This window comes from Mustela erminea, chromosome 12 (genome assembly GCF_009829155.1).
Source record: "Mustela erminea isolate mMusErm1 chromosome 12, mMusErm1.Pri, whole genome shotgun sequence".
NCBI classification, from domain to species: domain Eukaryota; kingdom Metazoa; phylum Chordata; class Mammalia; order Carnivora; family Mustelidae; genus Mustela; species Mustela erminea.
Window position 1 is genome coordinate 20,594,296 of NC_045625.1, and position 26,902 is coordinate 20,621,197.

Consider the following 26,902-nt stretch of genomic DNA (forward strand, 5'->3'; position numbering starts at 1 on the left):
GACTCTCGTCTTCTCAGAGTTGTAAGGGAAAAAGACTATAAAATGAAGAATTCTATTACCTACTTAAGGTATCATTCAAGTGCTAGGGCAAAAGAAAGATATTTTCAACCATGAAAGACACAGCTTCTAAGAACAAGTTAATAAAAGAAATGAAAACTTAAAAATGATGGCAGGAGGACTTCCTCTTAGGGCTATAATGGAGTAGCTGGTATTATACTATCTTCCCTGCTGAGAATAAATGAATGAAATGAAAATATAAATAAATGAATAAATGAAAATGCACTGGAAAAGAAAAGTGACTGGAACTCAAGGAGTAAAATCCTGGAGCGATGGGAAATGCACAGAAGTGAGTCCTGCATTGATCATTATGTTTTCCTTTTCAATCATTTGAAGAGCTGCAGTGCAGGTCATAGAGCCCAAACAGAAACAAGCAGCCTGAAGTCCACATTAGTCATCTCAGGGAAACAAGTATTAAATATCCAACTACGGGCCTAAAAAGCAGCCAGTACTTGAGAGTTGGACATCCTGGAGGAAGGGAACCATGGAAAAGTGAGCCAACGTTTTGCATGCAATTTTCCTTCCAGGAATTGGTGATTCCTAAGCTAAACAGGCACAGGCAAGATGCAGAGAAACCAAGTAGAAAGGAGAAATAACTAAGAGGAAACTGCATGGCACTGAGGAGTCAAGAATAGTAACAAGGCCTTCTAAGGAGAAGACTTGGTATACAGGCTTTGAGACCCAGAAGGGATTAACTGTAAGAATAAGAAACACTGGAAATACAGATGGTCCCTGACTTATGATGGTTCGACTTATGATTTTTCAACTGTTCGATGATGTGAAAGTGATAGGCATTTAGTAGAAATCATAATTCAAAATTTGAATTTTGATCTTTTCCTGGGCTGGGCAATATGTGGTAGGATGCTCTTTTGTGATGCTGGGCAGAGACAGACAGCCACAACTTCTAGTCTAATTCATGATCACAAGGGTAAACCACCAGAGACTCAAAACCATTCTGTAACCACACGACCATTCTGTTTTTCATTTTCGGTACAGTGTGAGATTTTCAAATTATGTGAGATATTCAACACTTCTGTATAAGTGTATATATTTGTGTTAGATGATTTTGCCCAACTAAAGGCTAACATCAGTATTCTGAGTGCATGTAAGGTAGGCTAGGCTGAGATGTTTAGTAGGTTAGGCATAGTAAATGCATTTTCTACCTAAAATATTTTAACTTATGATAGGTTTATCAAGATATAATCCCACTGTAAGTCAAGAAAGATCTGTAGAACAGTTTCAGATGAATTAAGGTGATCTGCCTACCTTATTTGCAAGCTAGCAGAAATTTAAATCCTCTAGGAGGAAGGATAACATCTTCAACAAGTTTTCGTACACAATGGCCAGAATTCAATAACATTAACAGGCATACTATAAAATAAGACCAAATGAATGAAAAATAAGACAAAAATCAGACAACATGATTACCCAGATTACTGAACTTGTCAGACATAGATGTGGACTTTAAAATAATTTTAATATGTTCAAGGAAATAAGGAGAAGATAGAGAATTTTACTAGAGCATCAGAATCTATTAACAAAATGGAAATTATAGAATTTTCTCCCTTAGTTCTCTTCTTCCTCTTCCCTTACCTCTCCTTTTCCCGTTTTCTTCCTGAACTTTTCAATTTCAAAGCTGCTGGTGGGGCAGAGCAAAGTAGGTATCTATTGTCCTGGAATATGTGTGTGTTGAAGGGGCTGTGACAGCTTAGAGTGAGGCATGAAGCCTGCCCAGCAGGGAGTATAGGAAATTGACTGGGGCAAGAAATATGTTTCAGTGGGAGGCAACAGAGCCTGAACGCAGAGAGAGAAACAAACAAACATCCCATGCAGAGGTAGCCAGGCATGTGGTATGATTGCTTAAGCAGGGTAAGGAGGACACCCACACAACAGGGGGGGATATGGGAAGAAGCCTTATGTGAAAAGTCAGAGTCACTGGAGTGAATAGGGCTTCCCTGTATGGGAGTGGCCTGATGACCGTGACCGTGTGCAATTCAAACTAAGCAAAGCATCCTTCAAAATTAAAGGTGAGGGGCGCCTGAATGGCTCAGTGGGTTAAAGCCTATGCCTTCAGCTCAGGTCATGATCCCAGGGTCCTGGGATCGAGCCCCACATCAGGCTCTCTGCTTAGCAGAGAACCTGCTTCCTCCTCTCGGTCTGCCTGCCTCTCTGCCTACTTGTGATCTCTGTCAAATAAATAAATAAAATCTTTAAAAAAAAATAAAGGTGAAATACAGGGGAAGTCATATAAAATAATGAATATATTTGTTATTAGCAGTCAAGTATTAAGTGATAATAAAGGGAGTTTTTCAGGCAAAGGAAATAATCCAGGATGGAAACACATTGATACAGCAAAAAATAAAGAATACTGGGAAGATTGAATATGTAGGTGAATTTAAATGAACACAGCTGTTTAAAACAATACTAATGGTGTCTTATGGGGCTTTAAACGCATGTAGAATTAATATTCATTACCATAGCACAAAAGAGTGTAACTGGAGCTAGTTTTGAAAGGTCTTTGCATTATCTAGAAAATGATGAAAACACTAATTTAAAGTAGACTTTAACAGCGCAAGGATGCATATTTTAATCTCCATGGTAACAACTACAAGAATATTGAAAGAATATATAAGTTCATAGAGGAGGAAAATGGAATAAAAAAGACTTCTTTAATCAAAAACAAGGCACAAAGAATAGAAAGGACAAAACAAAAAATGTAGGATTATAGACTTAAACCTAAATGTATCAATTATTCCAGGATCAATAGTCCAATTAGAAGATAAGTGATGTCAGGGTGCCTTGGTGGCCCAGTTGGTTGAGCGGCCGACTCTAGGATTCAGTTCAGGCCATGATCTCAGGATCATGAAACCCACTTTGGGCTCCATGCTCTTTCTCTCTGCCCCTCCCCCATTCGTGCTTTCTCTCAAATAAATAAACCTTTAAAAAAAGATAAGTGACATCAGTCTCAATAAGAAAAAAAAAACCCCAGCTATGTATGTCTTCCTTACACATAGGAATAAATAGGGTAGAAAAGCTGAGAGTAAAAGGAAGAAAAGAAGGTACACTATGTAAACAGTAAAGAAAAGAATGCTACTATAGTTATACAGACAAAATGAACTTTAAGGCAAGATGTATTACTATAAAGAGAAATGTTTTAAAATTCAACAGAAAGATATAATAATCCAAATTTCTATCTAATCACATAGCCTCAAAATATAAAGAGCAAATGTAAGAATTTTTAAAAAGAAATAGGCAAATCTACAACTAAGATTTTAATATGTCCTTTTCTATAACTGATGTAACAAGTACACACTGAAAATTGTATAGATAAAGAAGATTGAAATAATGCAAATATCAAACTATACTTAATTGATACACAAAAAACAACATATTGAACAACCACAGAAGACACATTCTTTTCAAAGATACATGGCCCTTTTACCAAAATAGAAATGCTAGACATAAAGCAAACTTCAACATTCCAAAGGATTAAATCATTCAGATTATCAGCAGAATTAAAATATAAATAAATTACAAGAGCATAACTTTAAAGCAATAAGCAATAATATGCTTCTCATAAACCCCCGATGAAGGGGAAAAAATCAATGACAATTAGAAAATATTTCAGGGGCACCTGGGTGTCTCAGTGGTTTAAGTGCCTGCTTTTGGCTCAGATCATGATCCCAGATCCTGGGATCAAGACCCTTATCAGGCTCACGGCTCAGCAGGGAGTCTGTTTCTCCCTTTCCCTTGACGGCTCCTCCCTGCTCGTGCCCTCTCTCTCTCTCAAATAAAGAAAAAAAACTTAAAAAAAAAAAAAGAAAAGAAAATATTTCAGGGGCGCCTGGGTGGCTCAGTGGGTTAAGCCTCTGCCTTCGGCTCAGGTCATGATCCTGGGGTCCTGGGATAGAGTCCTCCATCGGGCTCTCTGCTCAGCAGGGAGCCTGCTTCCTCCTCTCTGCCTGCCTCTCTGCCTACTTGTGATCTCTGTCTGTCAAATAAATAAATAAAATCTTAAAAAAAAAAAGAAAATATTTCAAACCAAATGATAATAATAATATATATGTCAAAGTTGTGCGAGGCACTTACTGTAATATCTATAGAGAAAATCATAGCATTGGACGCAGAGATCAGGAAAGAAAGGTTGAATATCAACTGAACCAGGAAATGATAAAAAGAACAACATATGTACTCAGAAGAGTAGAAAGAAGGAAACATTACAGATAACAGAAATCAATGCAATAGCAAATTTATAAGTAAAAAAGAAGTAATGCCAAAAGATGGATTTAAAAAGACTAACAAGGGTGCCTGGGTGGCTCAGTGGATTAAGCTTCTGCCTTCGGCTCAGGTCATGATCCCAGGGTCCTAGGATCAAGCCCCCCATTGGGCTCTCTGCTCAGCAGGGAGCCTGCTTTCCTCCCCCTCCACCTCTCTCAGTCTACTTGTTATCTCTGCTGTCAAATAAATAAATAAAATTAAAAAAAATAAAAAGACTAACAAAATAAATTAACTGGTAAGAAAAATGAGAGAAGGCACAAATTGCAACACAAAGAATGAAACAGGGGTTATCACTACAAATCCTACAGATAGTAAAAAGATATTATGAACAACTTGATGCCAATAAATTTGAAAATTTTTATAAAATGGGCAAATATATAGGAAAGCCTCAACCTACTACAACTGAACAAGAAATATAAAATTTAAATAGTCCTACATCCATTAAAGAAACTGAATCTGTAATTTGAGATATCACACCACACACACACACACACAGACACAGACACACACACACACACACACAACTCCTCCAGGGTGAGATGTATTTCACCAGCAATTTTTTTAACATGTAAGGAACAAATAATGCCAAACCTAAAAACTCTGCTAGTGAATAGAAAAAGAGAGAATAGTACCCATTTTCTTTTAAAGGACAGAATAACTTTTCTATAAAAAAATAAGACAAGAACAATACAATAAAAGAAAATTACAGGCCAACTCGCTCATAAACAGACACAAAAATCCTTAACATGATATGAGCAAATTGAATGCTTACCTCACACCACAAACAAAAAACAATTCCAAATGGATCATAATCTAAATGTGAATGGTAAAACAACAAAGCTTCTAGAGAAAAACACAGGAAACCATCTTCAGGACCTTAGGGTAGCAGCATATTTTTAATGGAACATCAATATTATTACCTCAAAAGTAAAAGATTGATCAGAGAATTTCTTTAAAATTAAAATGACATTTATTAAAATGCACCATTTAGAGGGTACAGAGGCAAGCCACATAGTGAGAGATTTCTGAAGTACGTATATCTAAAAAACCAATTAGAAGGAAGGGAGGCCAATTAAAAATGGGTAAACTTGGGGCGCCTGGGTGGCTCAGTGGGTTAAAGCCTCTGCCTTCGGCTCAGGTCATGATCCCGGGATCCTGGGATCGAGCCCCGCATCGGCCTCTCTGCTCGGCGGGGAGCCTGCTTTCTCCTCTCTCTCTGCTTGCCTCTCTGCCTACCGGTGATCTCTGTCTGTCAAATAAATAAATAAAATCTTAAAAAAAAAAAAATGGGTAAACTTGGGGCACCTGGGTGGCTCAGTGGGTTAAGCCTCTGCATTCGGCTCAGGTCATGATCCTGGGGTCCTGGGATCGAGTCCGCATCGGGCTCTCTGCTTGGCAGGGAGCCTGCTTCCTCCTCTCTCTCTCTGCCTGCCTCTCTGCCTACTTGTGATCTCTGTCTGTTAAATAAATAAATAAAATCTTTTAAAAAAATGGGTAAACTTGAATGGGAACTGTATAAAATAAGAAATACCATTAATTTTTCAGGAAACATAAATTAAAATCCATCCACCAAAATGTCTAAAATAAAAACAAAATCTGCAAATATCAAGCAGTGATGAGGATGTGGAGCCATAGGAACACTCCTACTTGGCTGGTAGGAAAGTCAATTTGCACACCCACTTTGGAAACTAATTGGTACTATCTACTAAAGGGGAACGTACAAATATTCTATGATCCAGCAATGCTACACTTGCGTATATACCTAACAGAAGCATCTACATGTTTACTGAAAGGCGTGTAACATGAGAGTTCATGAAAGTAAACTCAATAATAGAAAGCCTTGAGCTGGAAATACTCGTATGTTCAAAAACAACAGAATGCATATGAAATTGTAAGATTTTTAAAAAAGATTTTATTTATTTGTTTGACAGAGAGAGATCACAAGTAGGCAGAGAGAAAGAGAGAGAGGAGGAGGAAGCAGGCTACCTGATGAGCAGAGAGCCTGATGTGGAACTCGATCCCAGGAGCCTGAGATCATGACCTGAGTCGAATGCAGAGGCTTAACCCACTGAGCCACCCAGGTGCCCGAAATTGTAAAATATTTATACAATATATTATTATACAATAATGACAAGGAATGGACTACTGGAATCAGTAAACATAAAAAATATGGATGAGGCCCACAAATACAATGTTAAACAAAAGAGGCCAGACACAACATAGTGAGTTGAAAGGGCCCACTTACGTAATTCAGAAACAGATAAAATGACTCTTATGTTGAAATAACAAAGTGGTTGCCTGAGGGAGGAAACTAAAGGAGGGCATAGGAGGGGTTGCTGGGTTTCGGGTAACGTTCTATGTCTTCTACTAGGTGGTGTTTTCAGCAAAATGCTTGCTTCAGAAAAATTAAACAAGCTGTACATTTTTTGTGGCCTTTGTGTCTATAAAATTTAGTAAGAAAACTTTCAAAAAATTCTGTTTTTTAAATTATAAGATTATTTACTTATTTATTTAGAAAAAGAGCACAGGGGCGCCTGGGTGGCTCAGTGGGTTAAGCCGCTGCCTTCGGCTCAGGTCATGATCCCAGGGTCCTGGGATCGAGTCCCGCATCGGGCTCTCTGCTCAGCAGGGAGCCTGCTTCCTCCTCTCTCTCTCTGACTGCCTCTCTGCCTACTTGTGATCTCTCTCTGTCAAATAAATAAATAAAAATCTTTAAAAAAAAAAAAAAGAAAAAGAGCACAAACGAGGGGAGGAGCAGAGGCGGAGGGAGAGAGAATCTCAAGCAGACTCCATGCTGAGTACAGAACCCAACTCAGAGCTTGATCTCAAGACCCCGAGATCATGACCTGAGCTGTAACCAAGAGTCCAGATGCTTAACTGATTGAGCCAGCCAGGCGCCCCTAAAAAATTCTTAAAATTAAAAATGTATATATAAACTTAATCAAATTAGAGTTATATCATGTACCTGGGTGGAAAGGCTCAATATTAAAAGGCTGTTTAATTTCTTCAAGTATTCTTTAATGCGGTGTAATTCTAATTAAAATACCCCTTTCTGTAGTTTGTTACCGGTCAGGTTGTTACTGGTCAGGTTTATCTGGGAGAGTAAATGCACGAGAAAAGGAAGGCAATTTTGAAAATAGTATTTGGGAGGCTTTGTCCTGAAAGATATAAACATGTAGTGTAATACTGTAGTAATTTCAAGTTTAAGCTCTGGAAAAGAGAGAAATAGATCACTGCAACAGAAGAAAGTCCAGAAAAGGCCTGTGTAAACATGCAAATTGAGTATATAATAAAGGTTCCAATTCAAATTGCTGGGGAAAGGATGGACTCTTCAATAAATGCTTTGAGATAATAAGCTATTGAGTTAGAAAAAAACAAAAGCAAATTTAGATTCCTACTTCATACCACATACAGCACATTTCCAAATAGATCTTTTTCAAAAGGCTATTGCTATAAAGAAGATAATTTTCATGATTTGGGGAGTAAGAAAAGCCTTTCTCAGCATGATACAACCAGAGCTATAAAAAAGATTAACAACTCAGATGACATAAAAATTCAAAAGTTCTGCATTGAATAAATTTTAAAAGACAATAAACGGACCTGGAGAAAATACTTGTAACACATAAAGTGACAAAGTACATATGAAAATCTCCTTTAAATCAATTGGAAAAAGATTACTCACTAGAATATGGGCCCGGGATATGACAGGTAATTATTCATAGAAGAAATACAAATAACAAAAGCATTAATAATAATAAGACATTATAATCAAAAGAAGATGTATTTCATTTATCAGACTGCCAAGAACATAAAAAGGTCCAGATCTAAGCATTAGCTAGGATAGGGGGAACTTGCACTAGTTTAGGAAAATATCTGGAAGGATGGTTAGTATTTACCTCTGTGAGACTTACAAGCTTTACAAGATGAATATATTGTTTTTCAAAGTTATAAAAATTAATAGGATTTTGGAAATGTATATGTAGGAAAAGTAAATGTTTTTTATTTGGCCCAGGAATTTCTCTTGTAGAAATTTATGCTAAACATTTAATCATAGATACATACAAAAATGTATGCTTAAGGATGTTTTTGAAGGCAAATTTTAAAAAGTGAAAATCCAACCCAACAAAAGCACCATAAGATGGATTTTGGTACTACTATGCAACGGAAAACTATATAACTATATAATAATCACACTTTCAAAGGTTAAAGATCTTTTACAAATGTACAAAACAGTAAATGCAGATTGACTACAATTTTTGAAGGACATCTATACATAAAAATTATAAAATAAAACACCAAAGTATTACTTGAATTGTTTTTATGGGTAGTAAAATTCCTGTGATTTTTATTTCCTCCTTTATTATTAGTATGTGCCAAATTTTTCACAATGAATATTTATTTTTGCCTTATCAGTTTAAAAGCATTATAAATTTTAATCAAGAAAATGCTCTTTTAAGAAAACAATAGTTCGGTCTGAAAATGTTTGCCACCAATTCAATGTTTGCTTTTAACATAATCTTTTCAGATAATATATCCAAACATGAAGTATTTTGTACATGTTAGACATTTTAGTTGATATCTTCTCAGAAAAGATGATTATGAATAAATTAAATGAACAAAACTTTTATTTCATTTATTTTTATTTATTTATTTATTTATTTATTTATTTATTTTTTTTTTAAAGATTTAATTTATTTATTTGACAGAGAGAAATCACAAGTAGACGGAGAGGCAGGCAGAGAGAGAGAGAGAGAGGGAAGCAGGCTCCCTGCCGAGCAGAGAGCCCGATGTGGGACTCGATCCCAGGACCCTGAGATCATGACCTGAGCCGAAGGCAGCGGCTTAATCCACTGAGCCACCCAGGCGCCCTATTTCATTTATTTTTAAAGATTTTATTTATTTATTTGACAGAGAGAGAGAGACAGCAAGGGAAGGAACACAAGCAGGAGGAATGGGAGAGGGAGAAGCAGACTTGCTGCTGAGCAAGGAGCCTGATACCAGGCTCGATCCCAGGATCTTGGGATCACGACCTGAGCTGAAGGCAGATGCTTAATGACTGAGCCACCCAGGCACCCCCCTAAAAAATTTTTTTTTTTTTTAAAGAAAACATTTTCTGAGTTGTAGGCTAAATATGACTCAACTTGAATTCTAATATTCTTCCCCTATTGGGGAATAAAATTTGACATATTTTATTTATTTATTAGTCATGTCTTAAATGTGTAACTTGTAAACAAATTTAAAGGTAGATTCCTTGTTACTTGAAGTACCAGGAAAACATAAAGTATAACTATTTATAAAGTAACTTTAAAATACCATACAAAAATACAGCTATTGCTTCCATTTGTAATATTCAGCTTTCTGTGAGTAAAGACTGGTGGATTATTCATATGATATGAAAGAAATACATTGGCATTTCTGCAAGACAAGTGACTGTGATAAAGAACATTATATATTCTGGTGTTTTAATATTTTCCTTTATTAAATAATTTTAGTGACACAACAAAAACATCTGAAGTTAACAATTATAATCATTTTGAATAATCATTCCTATTCTGCCTAAAGAGTATCATCAAATATGCTAAATGCAATAAATTGCACATGGGGAGTTATATCTGACCAAAAAGATTTGCCTAAAACTAAGGAAGTCTGAAAACTGACATCTACTTAGCTTGGTATAATTTTGCACAATTGGCTGCAGAGGTCAGAGACAGTGATGTTGTAGCGGAGTCTCTTTCGTTAATAGGATTGTTGGACCTGGGGCTCCAGGAAGCATATGATTAATTCAGCTGTCCGAAAGGGACTTTCCTACCATATAGGCTATGTGTGAGCATACTCATGCAGAAACGCGTCTCCTTCCATGTGAATTCCCCCTCCTTAATGGTTAGAAACAATACCTGGGGCAACCCTCTCCCGTCCCCTCCCTTCAAGGGCTTTGTACTATCGCTCAATAAACTTTGCTTTGCTACCTCCCAAAAAAAAAAAAAAAAAAAAAAAAAAAAGAAAGAAAAGAAACAACACCTAATATGGAATAGTCTGTTTAATGTTCATTGACTATATCCTGGGGTCTAATGCACAGTGACCAGGACAATTTTTTTTTTCCCCAAAATGTGGCTTGTTTTAAAATTGTTTGTTGTGGCTTCAAAAATCAGCCAGCTTTTGCAGGAAACCACTTATTAAATGAAGGAAGACTGGTCATATCCAAATAGATATAAAATACTGTGATTAAAGCATGCTCTCATTATGGAGACATCACTGATGCTCATTAGCTGATTTTTATTAGCCTTTTTTTCTTCTAAGCATGCATGTGTGCGTGCACATGCGCACATGCACGCACACATGCACACACACACACACCCCCACACACCCACCCACACACACGGGGGGGGGCAGAGGAAGAGGAAGAGAAAGAACCCCAAGCAGGCTCTATGCCTCATGTGGAACCTGACACTGGGCTCCATCTCAAGACCCTGAGATCATGACCTGAGCCGAAATCAAGAGTCAGATGCTTAACCGACTAAGCCACCCAGGTGTCCCTATTGGATTTTTCCATTACATCCTTAAATTTTAGGCTGTAACAACAAATACTGAAAACAATAGAAAAATACACGACATTAGAGACAAATATTATACACACAATGGAATAAGCCACTGGGACATAAAACTAGAATTTTATTTAGAGCACAAGTACACAGACAAATATGAAGCAAAAACAGTGAGCCGAAAAAGATGGAAACATCTTAGTGTGAAAAGCAGTGAGCAGAAAAATAAAAGTGAAGCCAATAGTATATTCTTATTAACAAAAAAGTTCTACCATATTAATACAAATATCAACTGGCAGAGGATTAATTAGCCAAGAGCATCACAGTCACACATCTTAACATATTAACAGAAATTTCCCTCCATTTCAATACACCTTTCTCCTCTTTCACAAATTTCAATTGCAGCAGTTTAAAAAGAGAATTTTAAAATAGGATTAGAGTGAACATCAGGCACACATGTGCTTTTTTCACATAAATCAGTTAAAAGCCAAGTGGCCAGAAAGTATATCCAAAATGTCAGTCTACCAAATGGGGGGGAAAGTAAATGCATCTCAAAAGAATAGTATCATTTTTCATAAAAATTTTCGAAGTACTAATCTTGATGGTTCTATTTCTACTTTAACAAAATGCCTGGCATTAAATTCTACTGAATAAATTGACAAATCTGCCTTTTAAATCCCAATTAACTTCTAAGCAGTAGAGTAAAAGAAATCTTAAAATTATTTTTATAATTTGTAAAATGGAAGACCTTATTTAAGTCGAATATAGCATTCTTTCTACTAAATAATCAAAGTTCTTCACTTTAACAGATAAAAGGGTCATTTAAGTGATTCTGTTGAATCCAAAATGCTTCGTCATTCCCTTACCAGGTCTCTGGCCTATGGGGTTACAGTTACATTTCCAGATTACAATGAAAAAGGTACAAGCTATTGCTCACAATGGGGTTAATCTGGCAAATCTATGTCTAATTTTAACAGTGAAAAAAAGCTCAAAGTCATGATGGAAACATACTCTATAAATTAGAAGCCTAATAAATATATATGCATTATTTAATTAAAAAGCCCTGGGCATAAGGGCCTCAGGACAGACATTTAAAATGTACAGAAAACCCAGGTGGGTAAAAAAATCCAAGAGCAGGATTCAAAAAACATGCCCAGCTATCTAATAGAAACCATTAATCATTAGGATATATCATGCCATAATCTTTGGTGTCCAAAATATAAAAAAGATTCTAAGTAGAAAGGCCTTGCCTGAAAGCCCCCAATGCAGGAATCAAGAAATACTTTAGTGTTGCTCGGAAGGCCACTGAACAAGGGCGGAACTTCTTTAGAACATACATAATTGAATTTCCTGTTATTGCTTTATCACCTCTATTGAGGGGTAAATGTTTAAAGCATATTCTGGAGAAAAGGCTCACAATTAAAATCCGCCTTTCTTTTCCTTGAAGCAAAGAAGTGGCAGGGGCCTTGATGAATTAGTTTTAATATTCTTAGAATTAAATCAGCAATTTCAGCAGCAATGTTTCCAAATACAGCACTGGCTGTCGCCATGTATCTGACAGTCACACAAAAAGCCTCAATATAATTCAGGAGATTATCCCTTTATTAAAGGAATCTCATAATTAGAAACCCATTGAACAGACAGAATGAAACCCTGCACTAAGCAAGGAATTTTGGTGTGTTGGTATTAAAATGATCTTAAGGAAGTAGCCTTCTTTTCTTAAGATTTCATGACAGTTTCCCTTCCATTTTAAGAGTATAAATGTATAATGCTATTTCCCCCATGTGGAATTTTAACAAAATATAAAATTTATTCACCAAAATAATTTTCTCTCTACTTTCAGAGTGTGTTTGTAATTGCTGAGGCAAGATGAAAATACTAGGAACCAAACTAAAGATAGTTGGGCATGAAAAAATTCTGACGGTTTAAGGCAAATAAATACATTAAATAAGCCCGTGTGAATGCTGAATATAGAAGCTAATACTTGGGAACTCTGAGGTTTCTACAGTCCCTAATAAATACATTTAAAAAGCTAAATATTCTTATCAAATACATTTCAAACAATAAGCCAAAACCAACAAAAATAATGTTGCTACCTCATAGCCCGGTATTAAATCATTTACCTGGATAGAAATAACCAGATAAAGGTAATTATGCTGCTACATTGTCATTCTATTGGATTTCTTTGTAATGTGTTCAAGTATCAGAAGAACAAAAAAAGATCTGAAGTAGGGGGAGTACTGGAAAAGTTAAGAATCCTTGCTTTTTCTTTTTGCAAACATTTTCTAAGAGTTGGGGAAAGTCTAGAAGAAAATCTGACCTGGAATTACACATGTGAAACAAGATTCTGAAGTTGGCATCACTTGACGACTACAATATTTCCTTCTGTAGAGGCCACTAAGTGCTGGCTCCAAATATTAAACAACTAAGTACATATTTTTACAAGTCGCACATACAAATGTTGACTGGCACAGCCTCTTAGCACAGTTTTTCTGTTTAACTACAATAAGTGATAGCAGCAATGGTTAACAATTCCACATAAACACCACAAACACAGATATGAAAAAGCACCTACAACAACATGCAAATCTCAACAGTGACATCACTGAATATTACACAATGCATAGAAATTGTAATGGTTTTTGGCAAGATGGGTTTTTTTTTTTTGTAACAAATACTTTATAAAACAGAAGTTCTGTTATAAATGTTATTTAAAAAGTTGTAATATAATGAATTGTATATATAAAAATTCAGTTAGATAAAGTTAATCTGAGTGGATTAATCCTAAAATGGACCTGCTACTTCATCCAGTATAAATAATCAATTATAAATTAATTTCTAGTGGAAGTATACTAAGGTATTTGATTTATAAAATGTAAGAATTACCGAAAGTAAATAGGCATAAAAATCACTTAAGTACAGTATGCACAATTACTGTTAGGATTCCATATTGCTGATGTCTTCCTAATTCTACTTACCACAAATAAATAAATTGTGCCAAAGCATTTTCAAAGCTCTTTGAAATGAATGGTAAAAATATTCTCTAATTCCAGTGTAATACAAAGAACATCAGAAGTCTAGCAAAATTCAACATTGCATTCAAAAGACAAATAATTCCACTGTACTTGAAGAAAAAAAAATCCTAGAATTTCACCTTTTTTCTCCTGCTATAATCTGGTAAATATAATTTATAAAATAAAAATTTGTGAAAATTTTTTATTTTTATGCTTGAATTCCTCTTTAGAAGGCCAAGCAGGAGAATAAAAGAATTTACAAATACGTATTTCAACATCTTCCTGCTATAGGTCTTCCATTAGTTCCCATTTTTCCTCCCTGCAACTAAATTCACTTCAGAAATATTCTAATTATGTTGATAGAAGTTCGATCCTTTGGATTGAATATATGTCCCTAACCTTTGAGATGATATTTTAACCTTTCCATAGAGTTAAAGAGGGTATTATAGACTGCATTCAAAACTAGTGATATAAATACTATGTAGCTGGATATACAAATGATTACCACACTAAGCAAGTTATAGATTAAGCAGTTCATAATCTATAACTGGAAATCATACACTTGAAAACTGTAGTTTTCCCCTCTGTAAATGAAAACTATATATGAATGGGGTAAGTGGAGAGATGTTCATTAAAAAAAGAAAATTTACGTTTAGAGATTATTCCATCAAATTTCAAAAAGAAAAAGTTGCTAAAATCAAGCTGTAACTGTATAAAATGAAAAGTGAGAATTCACATGCAAAAATAGCCTACTTGGAAACTGGCAGCTTGACTGAGGGCTTAAAAAACTATTACAATTTTGAAAACAAGAAAAGATACCCTTTCCTACTCAGGGGAAATGTAGGGTTGTCTTACCACCCTCAACTCTTTTCTGTGAACTAGAAGTCAGGGTGCCTGGGTTCTAGTTCCAGTTCTGACTCTCACAAGGTGTGTACACCTGGGCACTCATTAATGTCTCTGGGGCTGTTTCTCTCTTCTATAAAAAAGAGGGGTAGGTTAGAGCAGATGTTTTCAATCTTTTTTCCAGCCTCCACGTGGAGGATGTGTCCCAGAGGTAGTAGCTCATTCAGTCGGGTGAGTTTCAAAGTAGGAAGGTAGGGGCATAGGGAACATGAGAATTAATCATCATTTGAGGATTCCCTTTGCAAACTCTTAACTCCTTGCTCCCTACCCTTAAAAGGACATGGTGACTCCTGTTCTTCAAAGCACTCAACAGCACTGGGCTAGAGGATCTCTTGGATCCTTTCCAGGTCATCCTTTATATTGTAATTCAGCAAAGATGATGGTGTACATTAATATTATGACCTAATTAATATTCTGATCAAATTAGTACTGAATTAATACTGAGTGTAATTCAACAAAGTCATAGTTTACGTAACAACTCAATTTAAATGTGTTAAAATGCTGTCTTTAAAAAGTAATGCAATCTTTAATACCAAATCAGGTGTTTTCCTTCAGCTTTGGCAGGCCCAAATGATCAATTTACAGATAGGATGAAGCATGAGAAATTCTGATTATCTTTCTTTTCTCTAATTAGAAGTGAAATCAGAGTTGTTGGCAGTTTTCCAGTATCATCCCCTTTTCTGTTTTTGTATAATTAGGAATACACCAATCACTAAAGGATGATATATGCAGTATATTTGTGTCCCAGTTATATTCTATAGCAAGGATCTCTTAAAATCATCCCAGCTTCATTACTTTGTCTTATGAAAAGCTATACATTCATTTCATCTCAGCTAGATCCAGTGAGGAGGAGAAGCAATGCTGAATGCTATGCCTTAAGGGTAAAACAAAACAGAACTGAGGATGCCTTCGACAATGGTGTGTTTCCTAATAAGCACCGCTCTCTCTGTACTTGTATATGGTAATATGCCAAGATCTGATATAAAGGAAATCCATTTGACAAAAAAAAAAAAAATCTATTAAACTAATTGATAGAAAACTTAATTCTTTAGTGTTTATAACCTTTTTTTTTTTTCATAAAGGAACCACTTAAAAAATTAGCTTACTGCAACAAATGATCACACACTCCCCTTGACTTCTCCTCTAGGCTTGGAAATTTATTTCCTTTATCACATAGTTGAGTTTTTACTTATAGATGTTAAATATTGCAGCTATATTTTGACCAGAGAAATATAGATCAAAATACTCCTTTCCTGTAGATAAAGAAATCCAGTCACAAGAAGCCTGATTAAAATCAGAAGTGTTTGTCTCTAATATATTGAACTGTGGAGATAGTCAAATAAAGAAAATCTGAACAGTTTCCGGTCTCTCTAATTCTGAGAATCGTAAGGATAGTATTTTTCCTCAAAAACTTCCTGTTAAAAAATATCTTTATTCATTCATTCATTCATTCACTCATTCATTCATTCATTCATCTATTTAGGAGGCTCTATGCCCAATGTGGGGCTTGAACTCATGACCCTGAGATCAAGTCACATGCTCTGAGCCAGACAGGTACCCCAGAAACAATCTCAACAGATTAAAAAAAAAACCAAAATATTAACAACAAATTCCTATATTAAATATTGTTAATTTGCTGGCACCAAATCTGCAGTCAAGATCAAACTCCCTTTGATCTTCCTATTGACTGAAAACTGGCAATCAATATCGTCTAAGATAGCAGTATTGGCTCTTCGGCTTAAGAGAGAGATTCCCTCTGCCTAGAACTCCCCCTTCCCCTGTCTGATTTATAAAAACAAATGACAATCACTTTTAAAAGTATAATTACTTCTGCACACACTCATCTCCAAGACAAAGCTAAACGTCCTTTAAAAAGTGAGATAAACTTTTGCTCTCTACACATGGCCAGGGGAAAACAAAGTGCTGAATGTTCCATCTCAAAGTAACTAAAATAATGAAGCCTAAACAATGCTGTACTAACAAACATGTCAGGTGATGGCACTGCTCACAGTCAATCTGGAGACAATGAATATTGATGATTTTATTACACCAGGGATTTCATTTATAATTTATCACTTCAGAGTCTACAAAAGCCAAGGAAATCACTTTGTGAACAAGCAGCTACAGCAGAAAAGGACAGACTTCATAGTATCTGGATCGGGTTTCATATCCTGACGCTCTTATGTATTAGCTGTGATATGGGCAACACATTAGACTCCTCTGGATTTCCTCATCTATAAAGGAGAAATAATCATGCCCTCAGGGTAAGTGTGAGAGTTAGTGAAACAACTTACAGAAGCACTTAGTACTCTGGTGCATTTTAAGGACCCAGTAAATGACAGTCATTGAGGACAATCTACACCTTCTTATCCATGTGTGCACCTATGTGAACACAATGGACGGTGCAGGAATGGCTTTGCCTTCATGCTGATTTTAAAACAGGCTCTAAAGAAGATTCTCCTCAAAATACTCAAAGCAGTATTAGGTATTCCACAGCAAACCAACATTTTCAATGGCTGAATAATAAACAAACTGCAAGAGTACAAAGTTTGGGAAATGATGCAAAACAGTATTGGCAGACTTTTTGGTGAGCTCTCAAAAAAATGAAATGACACTTTTATTACAGGATCTTTTATAAACTCTTTGAGGGCAGGGGCTATTTTACACATCTTTGTACCCTTCCCAGTGTCTAGACAATAGATGTTCAAGTACTTGTTGATAGGACTATAAATTCTCATCTCAGTGAAGTCATTTGATTTCATGACATCTAAAAGCTAAGCCATATGACCTGGACAGATAAATGTGATGGAAGTTTCAGTTAACAATGACCCAACTGAAAAACCAAAGAGACTTGATCTACCCTAGAAAAATTTCAGGCTGTTCCTTTGCGCATCAGGAAGTAACTTAACATAGGGAAAAGTGAATTAACACAGGAAAAATTTAATGCAGGGAAAAATATCTAAAAAATAACAAGTATTTTAAGTAGAGGGCATATTATAAATCATATTCAGACCACCCCTACAACCCATGATAAGAACTGGAACTTTAAGAATAAGCTCTGTTGGATAAACATCCTGAATAGCTCTAATTTTTTCAGACATTATGGTTTTTTAGAGAAAAATTGCTACCATTCATGGTTTTCAACAGCCAGTCACTCACATAGAACAAAGACTGAATTTTGCAGGTATATCCCCTAAATGCTGATTGATGGGTTTGACATTTTTTGTTGTGGACAGCGCAAAACTTCCAGAGTCATATGAGGGGCACTGTCTCTTTTTTACATGACCTTACACTGACCTAAAAGTGTAAACTTTGTAAATATGGTTTTATTGTTATTGTATGAACCACAGGATTGCCTGGGAAGGCAGCACATTCAGTTGTAGTAAATACCCGCTGGACTGCTGAATTTTCACTAAAGAACATGTACAATATTTGGCATGTATCACTGCCACAGTATGAACATTAACTTTTTTTAAGCTAAAATAACAAAAATGGCATCTGGCAGTAGCATGTTTTCAGTATTGTTTATATAAAAACACAATATTTAGAGGTAGTTGCTGATAATTTTTTGTTATTTTGTTAACCCAAAGAGATATATAGTTCAGCTAAACTTCTACCAAGCCATTCTTCAGAAAATTTTTCTAAATCTAGATCACAATGTTCCTATTTGGTTTGAGTTATCAAAGCAAAATTAAATAAATAAAAAGTAACTCACATTCTCAATTTAACTGTGTTTTTCTGAATGAAAATGCGATAAGATGAAATAAGAGAGACTTTGGTTTTAGTAGTACCTCAATCAACACTCGGAGGGATGCAAAGTCTCCCAGGTCAGCTTTCTCAGTACATACTGACTGCCCTTCTTCCATACTAAAACTTACTTTGCTCTCAGAAACATATTAAGAATTTTTAAAGTATGTGTCAGTGCAAAAATAAAATACAAAATCACATTTTAAATGTTTCACCGAAAAAAAAAATTTAAACATGAGAGGTAACCCATTAAAAACAACCTTGTTTTTTAGAAAAAGAATTCTTTTACAGTAGGCTGTCCTGTGCACTTACAAACCAGGCATAGATTAAGGAAAGTTTTGTAAAGAGAACTTGAGAGAAAGAGGCCTTGTGGTTCAAAATGAAGAGAAGAGGGGACATTAGGGAGCACAGTGTGCCATCATGAAAGATCACTCAAGCATTCCTTTTAATCAGATAGTCTTGAGAGATGGGAAGACACCGTGTCCCCGTTTCTGGCTCAAAACACTGGAAACTGACTAGGAGCTGGAAAGAAGGAAGATAAACAGAAAAAACTTCGCAGTCAGATGACAGTTTACCATTTCCTTAACTATAAGCTAACTGATTTCTCTTGATCTCAACATAAAATGGAGATAACTAACCCTTTCAAGGATTGAAAGGATTAAAGATAATATATATAGAAATAAATATATATGTATTGAAATGTCTAAAGAAATATTACCAAAATATTAACAGTGGTTATTTTGGCCAGCAGATTCAGGAGTATATATTTTGTTTTCTTATGCTTATCTGAATTTTCTAATTTTCATATAGTTAGTAACTATTATCTAAATAATGCATGTAGTAAGTCACTTCGCACAGTGCTGGTAAACACACCATCTCAAAAAATGGTGGGTATCATCATTGTTAGTGTAAAACAATAAAGCAAAATATCTCCAACCCTCTCTTCTTGTTTCTGGATGCCTCCCTCTGGAGGAAAAGTTGCAAAGTAAAGTGGATTCCACCACACAAAGTCCACAGCAGAGTTTCTACTCTAGAGCCAAAGGAGAGGTCACAGTGTAAGAGGAATGGATCTTTATGTGTTTATGACTTAGTGTTGGAAAACGCTGCCTAGCCATGGGAAAGCTCAGCTAATATGATAATTTAACAAAGCAAATAAAAATGAAATCTGTCCTAGTCCATGATAAATTAATACATAAAATAACACCTACCCTCCTGCTAATGTGAATATGAGTTTGCCTTGAAGAACAAATACTTCCCAATAGAATCCAGTAAAGCGATTAAGACTTGGGTTTTTTATGTGTTAATGATTATACAGGACAGGAACCTAGCTCAACTTCATCATCATCCTAGTGTCTAAACTTATGTTGTTATTGAAGGATCTTAACTAAAAATATACTACAGGCTTCAAGACATGAAAAGAAAGACCTTGGAGAAACCACCACAAAGGGTTGTTTAACCAAAATTATTATTATAATAATTGCAGGGTATCACAGATAAATTTATATTTACTATAGAAGAAACTCTGCACATTTTCAAGAATGCTTTGAATTTATCTAAATCTGGTAACAAAATGTTGTTACCCAAAATGAGTGTCAATATTCTTTTGATCTCAACTACAGAGTCAAGTAATCTCCTAGGGAAAAGAGACTGAAGTTTAATGCTCATAAATAAATAATTCAGGGGATCTGAGCTTTGAAGAGTAGGGCTCTTTTGTTGTCTTGACTAGTGCTTCTGGATTTTTAATAAGACTCTCATTCTCTACCTTCTCTTTATGTTTGATATACAATCTAACGCTTGGGAACATTTTCAAAGCTTTGGTAGTTTTGTAAATCTGAAAATCACACCTCATTTTAACTGACTTCTTAGGGAACAAAAAACATTCTATCCAAGTTCAAGCACAACAGTAAAAATGAGCTATTAACAGTCTTTTTTGCCACAATATTGGACTTTGCATATTATTTAAAAATTATGTATCTTCCAAAAAGAATGGCAGCTTTATTGCCCCCAAAAGAAAAGATGCTAGCTAAACATCTATATTTTCAGACATTACAAAAAATGAGGCACAGGAGCTAAAATTCTAATTCAGCTAAAAAAAGTATGTAGATAATTTGTTGAGCTTTTAACAACACTTTCATATTCTTGATGTGACTGGATACAGTTATATGTAAGCAGAAGAGTTAATATTGTCTCCTGATTAGTATAAAATTTTAAAAATTAAAAAAATAAAGCCATTTATTAACTTTACTAAAATGAGAGGTGGGGTGGGAAGGAAAGCAGGAGTTGAGGACACAAGTATCTAGGATATCTTTCAGTTACTTTTCTGACAGTTCTTTAAAAACGGAATTCCTTCTCTACTTTGTGTTGCCTGAGAACCACTATGCTTTTGTCGTCTGTAACAGCAATTACAATTAATCACCCACAAGTACATTTGTGTTAAGCCTATAAATACTATGTGAGCAATACTAAACTATCTCCATTGGCTTATTTGTAAAAAGAAAAATATATTATATATTTATATTTTTATAAAGTTAATACTGAGGGCAGAGGAAAGGGAATGAGAAGCAGTGTATAATCACAGTTTCTCTGGACACAGTAACCAAACTGGGGTCTTGCTCAAGCCACCTGGTCAAGCAGTGTCTGAGGAAGAGTCATAGGAAGCAGAGACGATGAAATTGCCACTGTTGGAGTGCCCAGCCACCGACTGGGCAGCCTGCTGGCTCAGATTGTTACAGATGAGCACCAGCTGGTTGCTCTGGGCCTCGGACAAGGTGCTACAGCTCTGATACACACTGAAGTTGGTTTTTCTGCCAGGGATGTTACCCTTCTCACACATGGTCTTCACCATCTTAGCCAGCTTGTTCTTCCCAAGGGCTTGGCAGTTGTACCAATGCAGAGCTGCCAAGTTCACGACTGGTTTGATGGACAGGTAGAAAGGAGCATCCTCGTAGCGCATGGCAGGAGGCCGGCGCTGGGCATACTCCTTATAGTCCTGTACGGGGCAGGTCTGTGGAGCATGCTGGGTGGCATACACACGAGAGTCTGTCCCCCCTCTCTTGGTTTTGGCATTCAGGTCACCAGTGTCTTGACCCATCCACTCCAAGTACTCCAGCCCTGTTTCTGTTACCCGGAGCCGGATATCACCCCACTTCAAGGTAGATCCATGGAAGCCTGTGCAGTGCCCAAAAGCTTTCGTGTTGTTGAGCCAGACAAGGTTGAGAAGACCCTCAGGATTATAGCGGCTTAGTAGTCCCCTTTTCCGCAGAATGAGCTCATCAGCAAAGGTGAGCTTCATGGACTTGTGTGGCTTATTTCCTTTTCCTTTGCAGCGGAGTTCAATCTGCTTCTGTTTCAGGGCCTCTTGGGAACGCTTGAATTCCTTATCCCTGGTGATACTGTAGCCATACCTATGTTCTTTTAGGTACCGTTCAAGTCCACACTGGTAATTGGCCAAGCTGTTGGGTTCATATTCGGACCCATCCTTCTGCCTGGCATCCACAAAGAAAGAGGCCAGGTAGGCATCCAATTCCTTGCAAGGGATGACATAAATCTCTCTTGTTTCAGAAGGATACTTGGAGATGAGGAACTCTCGGAAATTGCGGAGCGCGGTCTGCGTGCTCCGGATGGTTTTCTCATTCTGCTCCCTGCTGAGCTCAGCTGCTCTTTCATCCTGGTCTGCAACAAATTGGGGAGGGGAGGGATAGAGAGGGTGTTGATGAGTTCAGACAATGCACTTTCTACTCTGCAATAAAGTTTCCTCTTATAATGAAAAGGGAAAGAAGGAATCCATTTCATAGAGATCACTCATAAATGTTATTTACAAACCTGCTGCATTATAATAGCCAACTTGAGTTTCACAAATGATGTACTAGACAAGAATATGGCCCATTACAATCAAAATGAACTTGTCGTGTCACTGACACACAAGTTTTGTGCATGAAGGTTTGTGGGAAGAGTGAGATCAGAGCCAGCCTTTGCTTTATAGGAGGAATGTGAGACAGAAATGTGCTATTCACCCTACTGCAGTGTGCTTGGGCCCCAAGCTGACAACCTCATTTCGAATCACTTCATTTGTGGAATCAGAGGTTTTACTGGTTCTATTTTACTGAACTAAAATATTCAAATTTGTTATTTAGCACATCACTAGAGATCTCTATTTAAAAGTTAGTAAATAGGGGTGCCTGGGTGGCTCAGTAGGTTGAAGCCTCTGCCTTCGGCTCAGGTCATGATCCCAGGGTCCTGGGATCAAGCCCTGTATTGGGCTCTCTGCTCAGCAGGGAGCCTGCTTCCCCCTCCCTCTCTGCCTGCCTCTCTGCCTACTTGTGAACTCTGTCTGTCAAATAAATAAATAAAATCTTTAAAATAAAATAAAAATTAGTAAATACAAATTATTTATAGTAGTTTATTCAACACTCTATGGCAATTTAGGTAAATACAGTTTATAAATACTCTATGAATTGCAGGCAGTTTGTAATAAGCAATAAAAATATCTGATATTTTGTAAAGCAATGAGGATAAAACTTCATAGTGTAAAGACAGGACAGTGAAACTTGAATCAGGCTACAATAATTCAGATGTAAGGAAAGGGGTATATCTCTTGGACAAATAATTTTATGTTGCTAATTTATTATTTACACTCTTCCACCAAGGACTAGGGTTGCCTCTTTCCATCATGGATTATGCACAGTTAAGTAATGTTGCTCTGGACTAGCAATTCTCACACTTCAGTGTACTTGTGAATTACTTAGGATGCTCATCAGTATGAGATTCCTCTGTGGCAGAAATCCATGCTCAGGAAGAGGTTTGAGAGAAACTTCTTTGAGAAACAAAGTTCTAGTGCTTATGCCTTTTATGAAGGAAACCCTACTCTTTATTTTTACTCAGTTTTTTTTTTTTTTTTAAGTTCAATGATATCATTTAAATGGTTTCCCTTTTAGTAGTACATAATTTAAGTTTGGACTCTTTTTTTTTTTTTTAAGATTTTATTTATTTATTTGTGAGAGAGAGAGAGTGAGAGCGAGCACAGGCAGACAGAGTGGAAGGCAGAGTCAGAGGGAGAAGCAGGCTCCCTGCGGAGCAAGGAGCCTGATGTGGGACTCGATCCCAGGATGCTGGGATCATGACCTGAGCCGAAGGCAGCTGCTTAACCAACTGAGCCACCCAGGCGTCCCAAGTTTGGACTCTTTAACATTAACAATAAAGATGTTTTGTCGAAATTCACCACTGTCATGTCAGACATGGGTGTGATTCAGAAAGAGAAATTCTAAAAATGAAAGTACACCAATAGAAAACTGGGTTATCCAATTATTGAGAGGCAAGCATAAAGCTTAATTTAAAACAACATAAAAATGTAATTTCAGATTCTATAGTATAAGGTAAAATATTTTGTTTATCCTGATTATCTTAAGAAAATTTTAATTTATAAAGTTGCTCAGTGGAAGTCTTTGTGATAACCACATATAATTATAAAAATAAAATTTGTAATGGAATTTTATTCATAAAAGACACTAGCTTTTGTATTACTACACACATTTATGAATGAGAATGTTATTTTTAAATGAGAGCTCTAATGTATAATTTCCCAAATCCTCATAACCTTATAAAATGAAATGAACTAAAATTTACTAAACTAGCTAATTAGATATTTTTATGGGCATATTTTTGAAAGATTATATATTAAAATTCAATATATAAAAGTATATTTTATGCTGCATTCTATTACGCCATTTTCTTCCTGTTAAAATTGTTTATGTATCAACAGTAAAGATGTGTATCTTTCCATCAAAAAGATGGAAGGCACACTATGCATGCAACCTTTTACCAGGTTGGCTTCCTTGGCTATTTACATGTAAATCCAAGGGGGCCAGAACATGTGTTCATTTTGGCTAATTGTTTAAATATCCACCACAGCGGACTTCAAATTTCAAAGACTTTCTAAGAAATAAACATTCATAGAAAACTTTAGGGAAAAAACTTCTAATTTCTCAAGGTTCACATAGAATCTTTTCTAAAACTTATTTGTCTGAGATGAAGATTGAGTTTGCATGTGCTACCATCCCAAATCTACTACAGGACATACTCTGGGGTGTAAAAGACTTTGAGGAGGCAAAGAAAATTTATAAATCAGTGATTAAATTCACAGCATGTCTTGTCCTTCTTTGTTCTTATACATCTTCTGATATAGGTGAAATCTGCCTTCAGAAGGAGGGTATTTGGGCCTGAATGAGGGTGAATTTAGAGTTTCTGAGGGAGTTATAGGTTAGTAAAGTTGGTTTTTTCCATTAGAAATAGAATATTCTGCAGGACTATCAGGATGTTCAAGATACAGGCTTAAAACTATTCCGTTCTTTCAGATTCAGCACGCTTTTGTTCATAAGATCCTTAATAACTATTATCAAATACATGAAATATTAATTCTACTTACAGTCAATCCTCATCTTCACTTTATAAAGTATCATATACTTCATCTTTATAAAATATTCAATATTTTCTACTTCCTTTTTACAAAAATAAACTGTTGAACACCTTTGGGTGTCCATTTAAGTATCAGGGAGTGGTTATTATTTTTTTCCTAAAGTTCTTTTGAGGGGTATGTGGATAAAAGAGTTTAAGTCTGTTGGACATCATTACCCAGCCTTAGGATGTATACTGTAAGAGGAACTGGTGAAGAAGACTATGGAAGTGTCTGGAGTCATTCATCTGCAAATCTCCTGGGTAAGGCAGCCTGTTCTCTCACATATGCATCTCTTCCATTCACATTTGGAGAGTATGCTAACACTTAGAGCTGACCAACATATTAGCACTGCTTCAATATCCTCAGAAAAATAAAACTGAAAAAGTCTTTTCCTAAGACCCTGGAATGTGCCACAAAAGGAGGTAGGAGAGTAGAGAAACCCTCATTCATTTTCCATGAATAGGTGGAAGTAAATGGCTTTAAGGTCAAGTAATAATTTTTCAGCTAATTACACAATCAAAGAAGACCAGGGAAGATTGATAATAAAATGTAAAACTGTTACATTTACCTTGCTTTTATCTCTAGTCTTAGACAAACTTCTGATCCACTTCCTTTTAAAAACTTTTTATTAGGTAAAACAAATATACAATAAAGTAGACCAGTCATTAAGTGCATGTAATTAATTTCACAAGTTGAATCCAGGAACCAGATCAAGAAAAAGAACACCACTTAGCATGCCCAGAGTCTCTCTCATGTCCCCTTCTCCCAGTTATTATCCCCAGTCAAGAGTAACAGCTATCCCGATGAAACATAACACAATTGTCTGGTCTATTAGTATAACTAACATCAATGGAATCTAAGAGGATGACTCTCTTGTGCCTGGCTTCTTCATTTAAACATTATGCTTGTGAGTTTCATCCATTTTGTTTTGTAGCTGTGATCATTTACCCTCATTATTTTGTAACATTCCACTGTGTGACTATATAACAATTTATGTATCCATTCTATCAGGCATTTGTGTAGCTTTCACTTTGGGGCTATTTCCAATGAAATTGTTATGAACATTCTATGAAATGATCATGCTGGCTGTTAACCTGGAAGTGGAATTATTGGGCCAGAGGAAATCATAGGTTTCAGTAGCTTTGAGAGATACTGACAAACAATTTTCCAAAGTGCTTATACCAATTTACTTTCAGAAACAAGAGTATGTGAGAGTTCAGTTTGCTCCATATCTTCAGCAACACTAAGTAGTCTCTTTTCTTTCTTTCTTGTTTTTTTTTTTTTTAAGCCATACTGCTGGGTGTGGGGTGGTACTGCACTGTAGTTTTAATTTTCATTTCCCTGATGACTAAAAAAGTCGAACACCTCTTTATCTGTTTACTGGCCATTTGAATACTCTCTATGTAAAGTACCTGTTCAAGTCATTTTTCTGTTGGATTGTCTGTCCTTTTCTTACTGTGTGTAGAAGGTCTTAACATATTCTGTTTGAGTCTTTATCAGAAATACATATTGCAATTATCTTCTTCCAATCTGGGGCTTGCCTTTTCACTTTCCTAATGGTGTTTTTAATAAATAAGAGCTCTTAATCCTAATATCCCCCAATTATCAATTTCTTTCCTTTACTGGTTCATGCTTTTTGCATCTTGCTTAAGAAATCTTGCTTACCTCAAGGTAATGGAAGAGCTATTTCTTCTAAGAGCTTTACAGTTACTTTTCACATTTCAGTCTGTCATCCACTAAAACATCTACCTGGATGACCTGAGATAAAAATTATGATTAACTCTTTTCATTATGACCCATGATCCATTTGATTTTAATAAATTAATAAACTTTCAATAGGCAATACAGCATATAGTACAGTATCTGAAAGTTACAAATGGATATAGTGAAAGTAAGTCACCCTCCCATCCCAT

At 35.9% G+C, this 26,902-nt stretch overlaps 1 protein-coding gene across 4 annotated transcripts in view; it reads right to left on the reverse strand.

The window, feature by feature from the left end:
* Nucleotides 1-26,902, reverse strand: part of KIAA1958 (KIAA1958 ortholog) — a 154,301-nt gene that overhangs the window by 14,188 nt on the left and 113,211 nt on the right. Inside the window, exon 3 of one of the 4 annotated variants that reach the window (XM_032306948.1) lies at nt 22,127-22,210. The exons of 1 other annotated variant lie outside the window; for it this stretch is intronic. In XM_032306948.1, the coding sequence (XP_032162839.1) occupies nt 22,127-22,210 (84 nt within the window). Of the gene's footprint in view, nt 1-18,083; nt 22,211-26,902 lie in introns of those variants that run through there. 2 more of the 4 variants (XM_032306946.1, XM_032306945.1) reach the window with 2 other exon arrangements.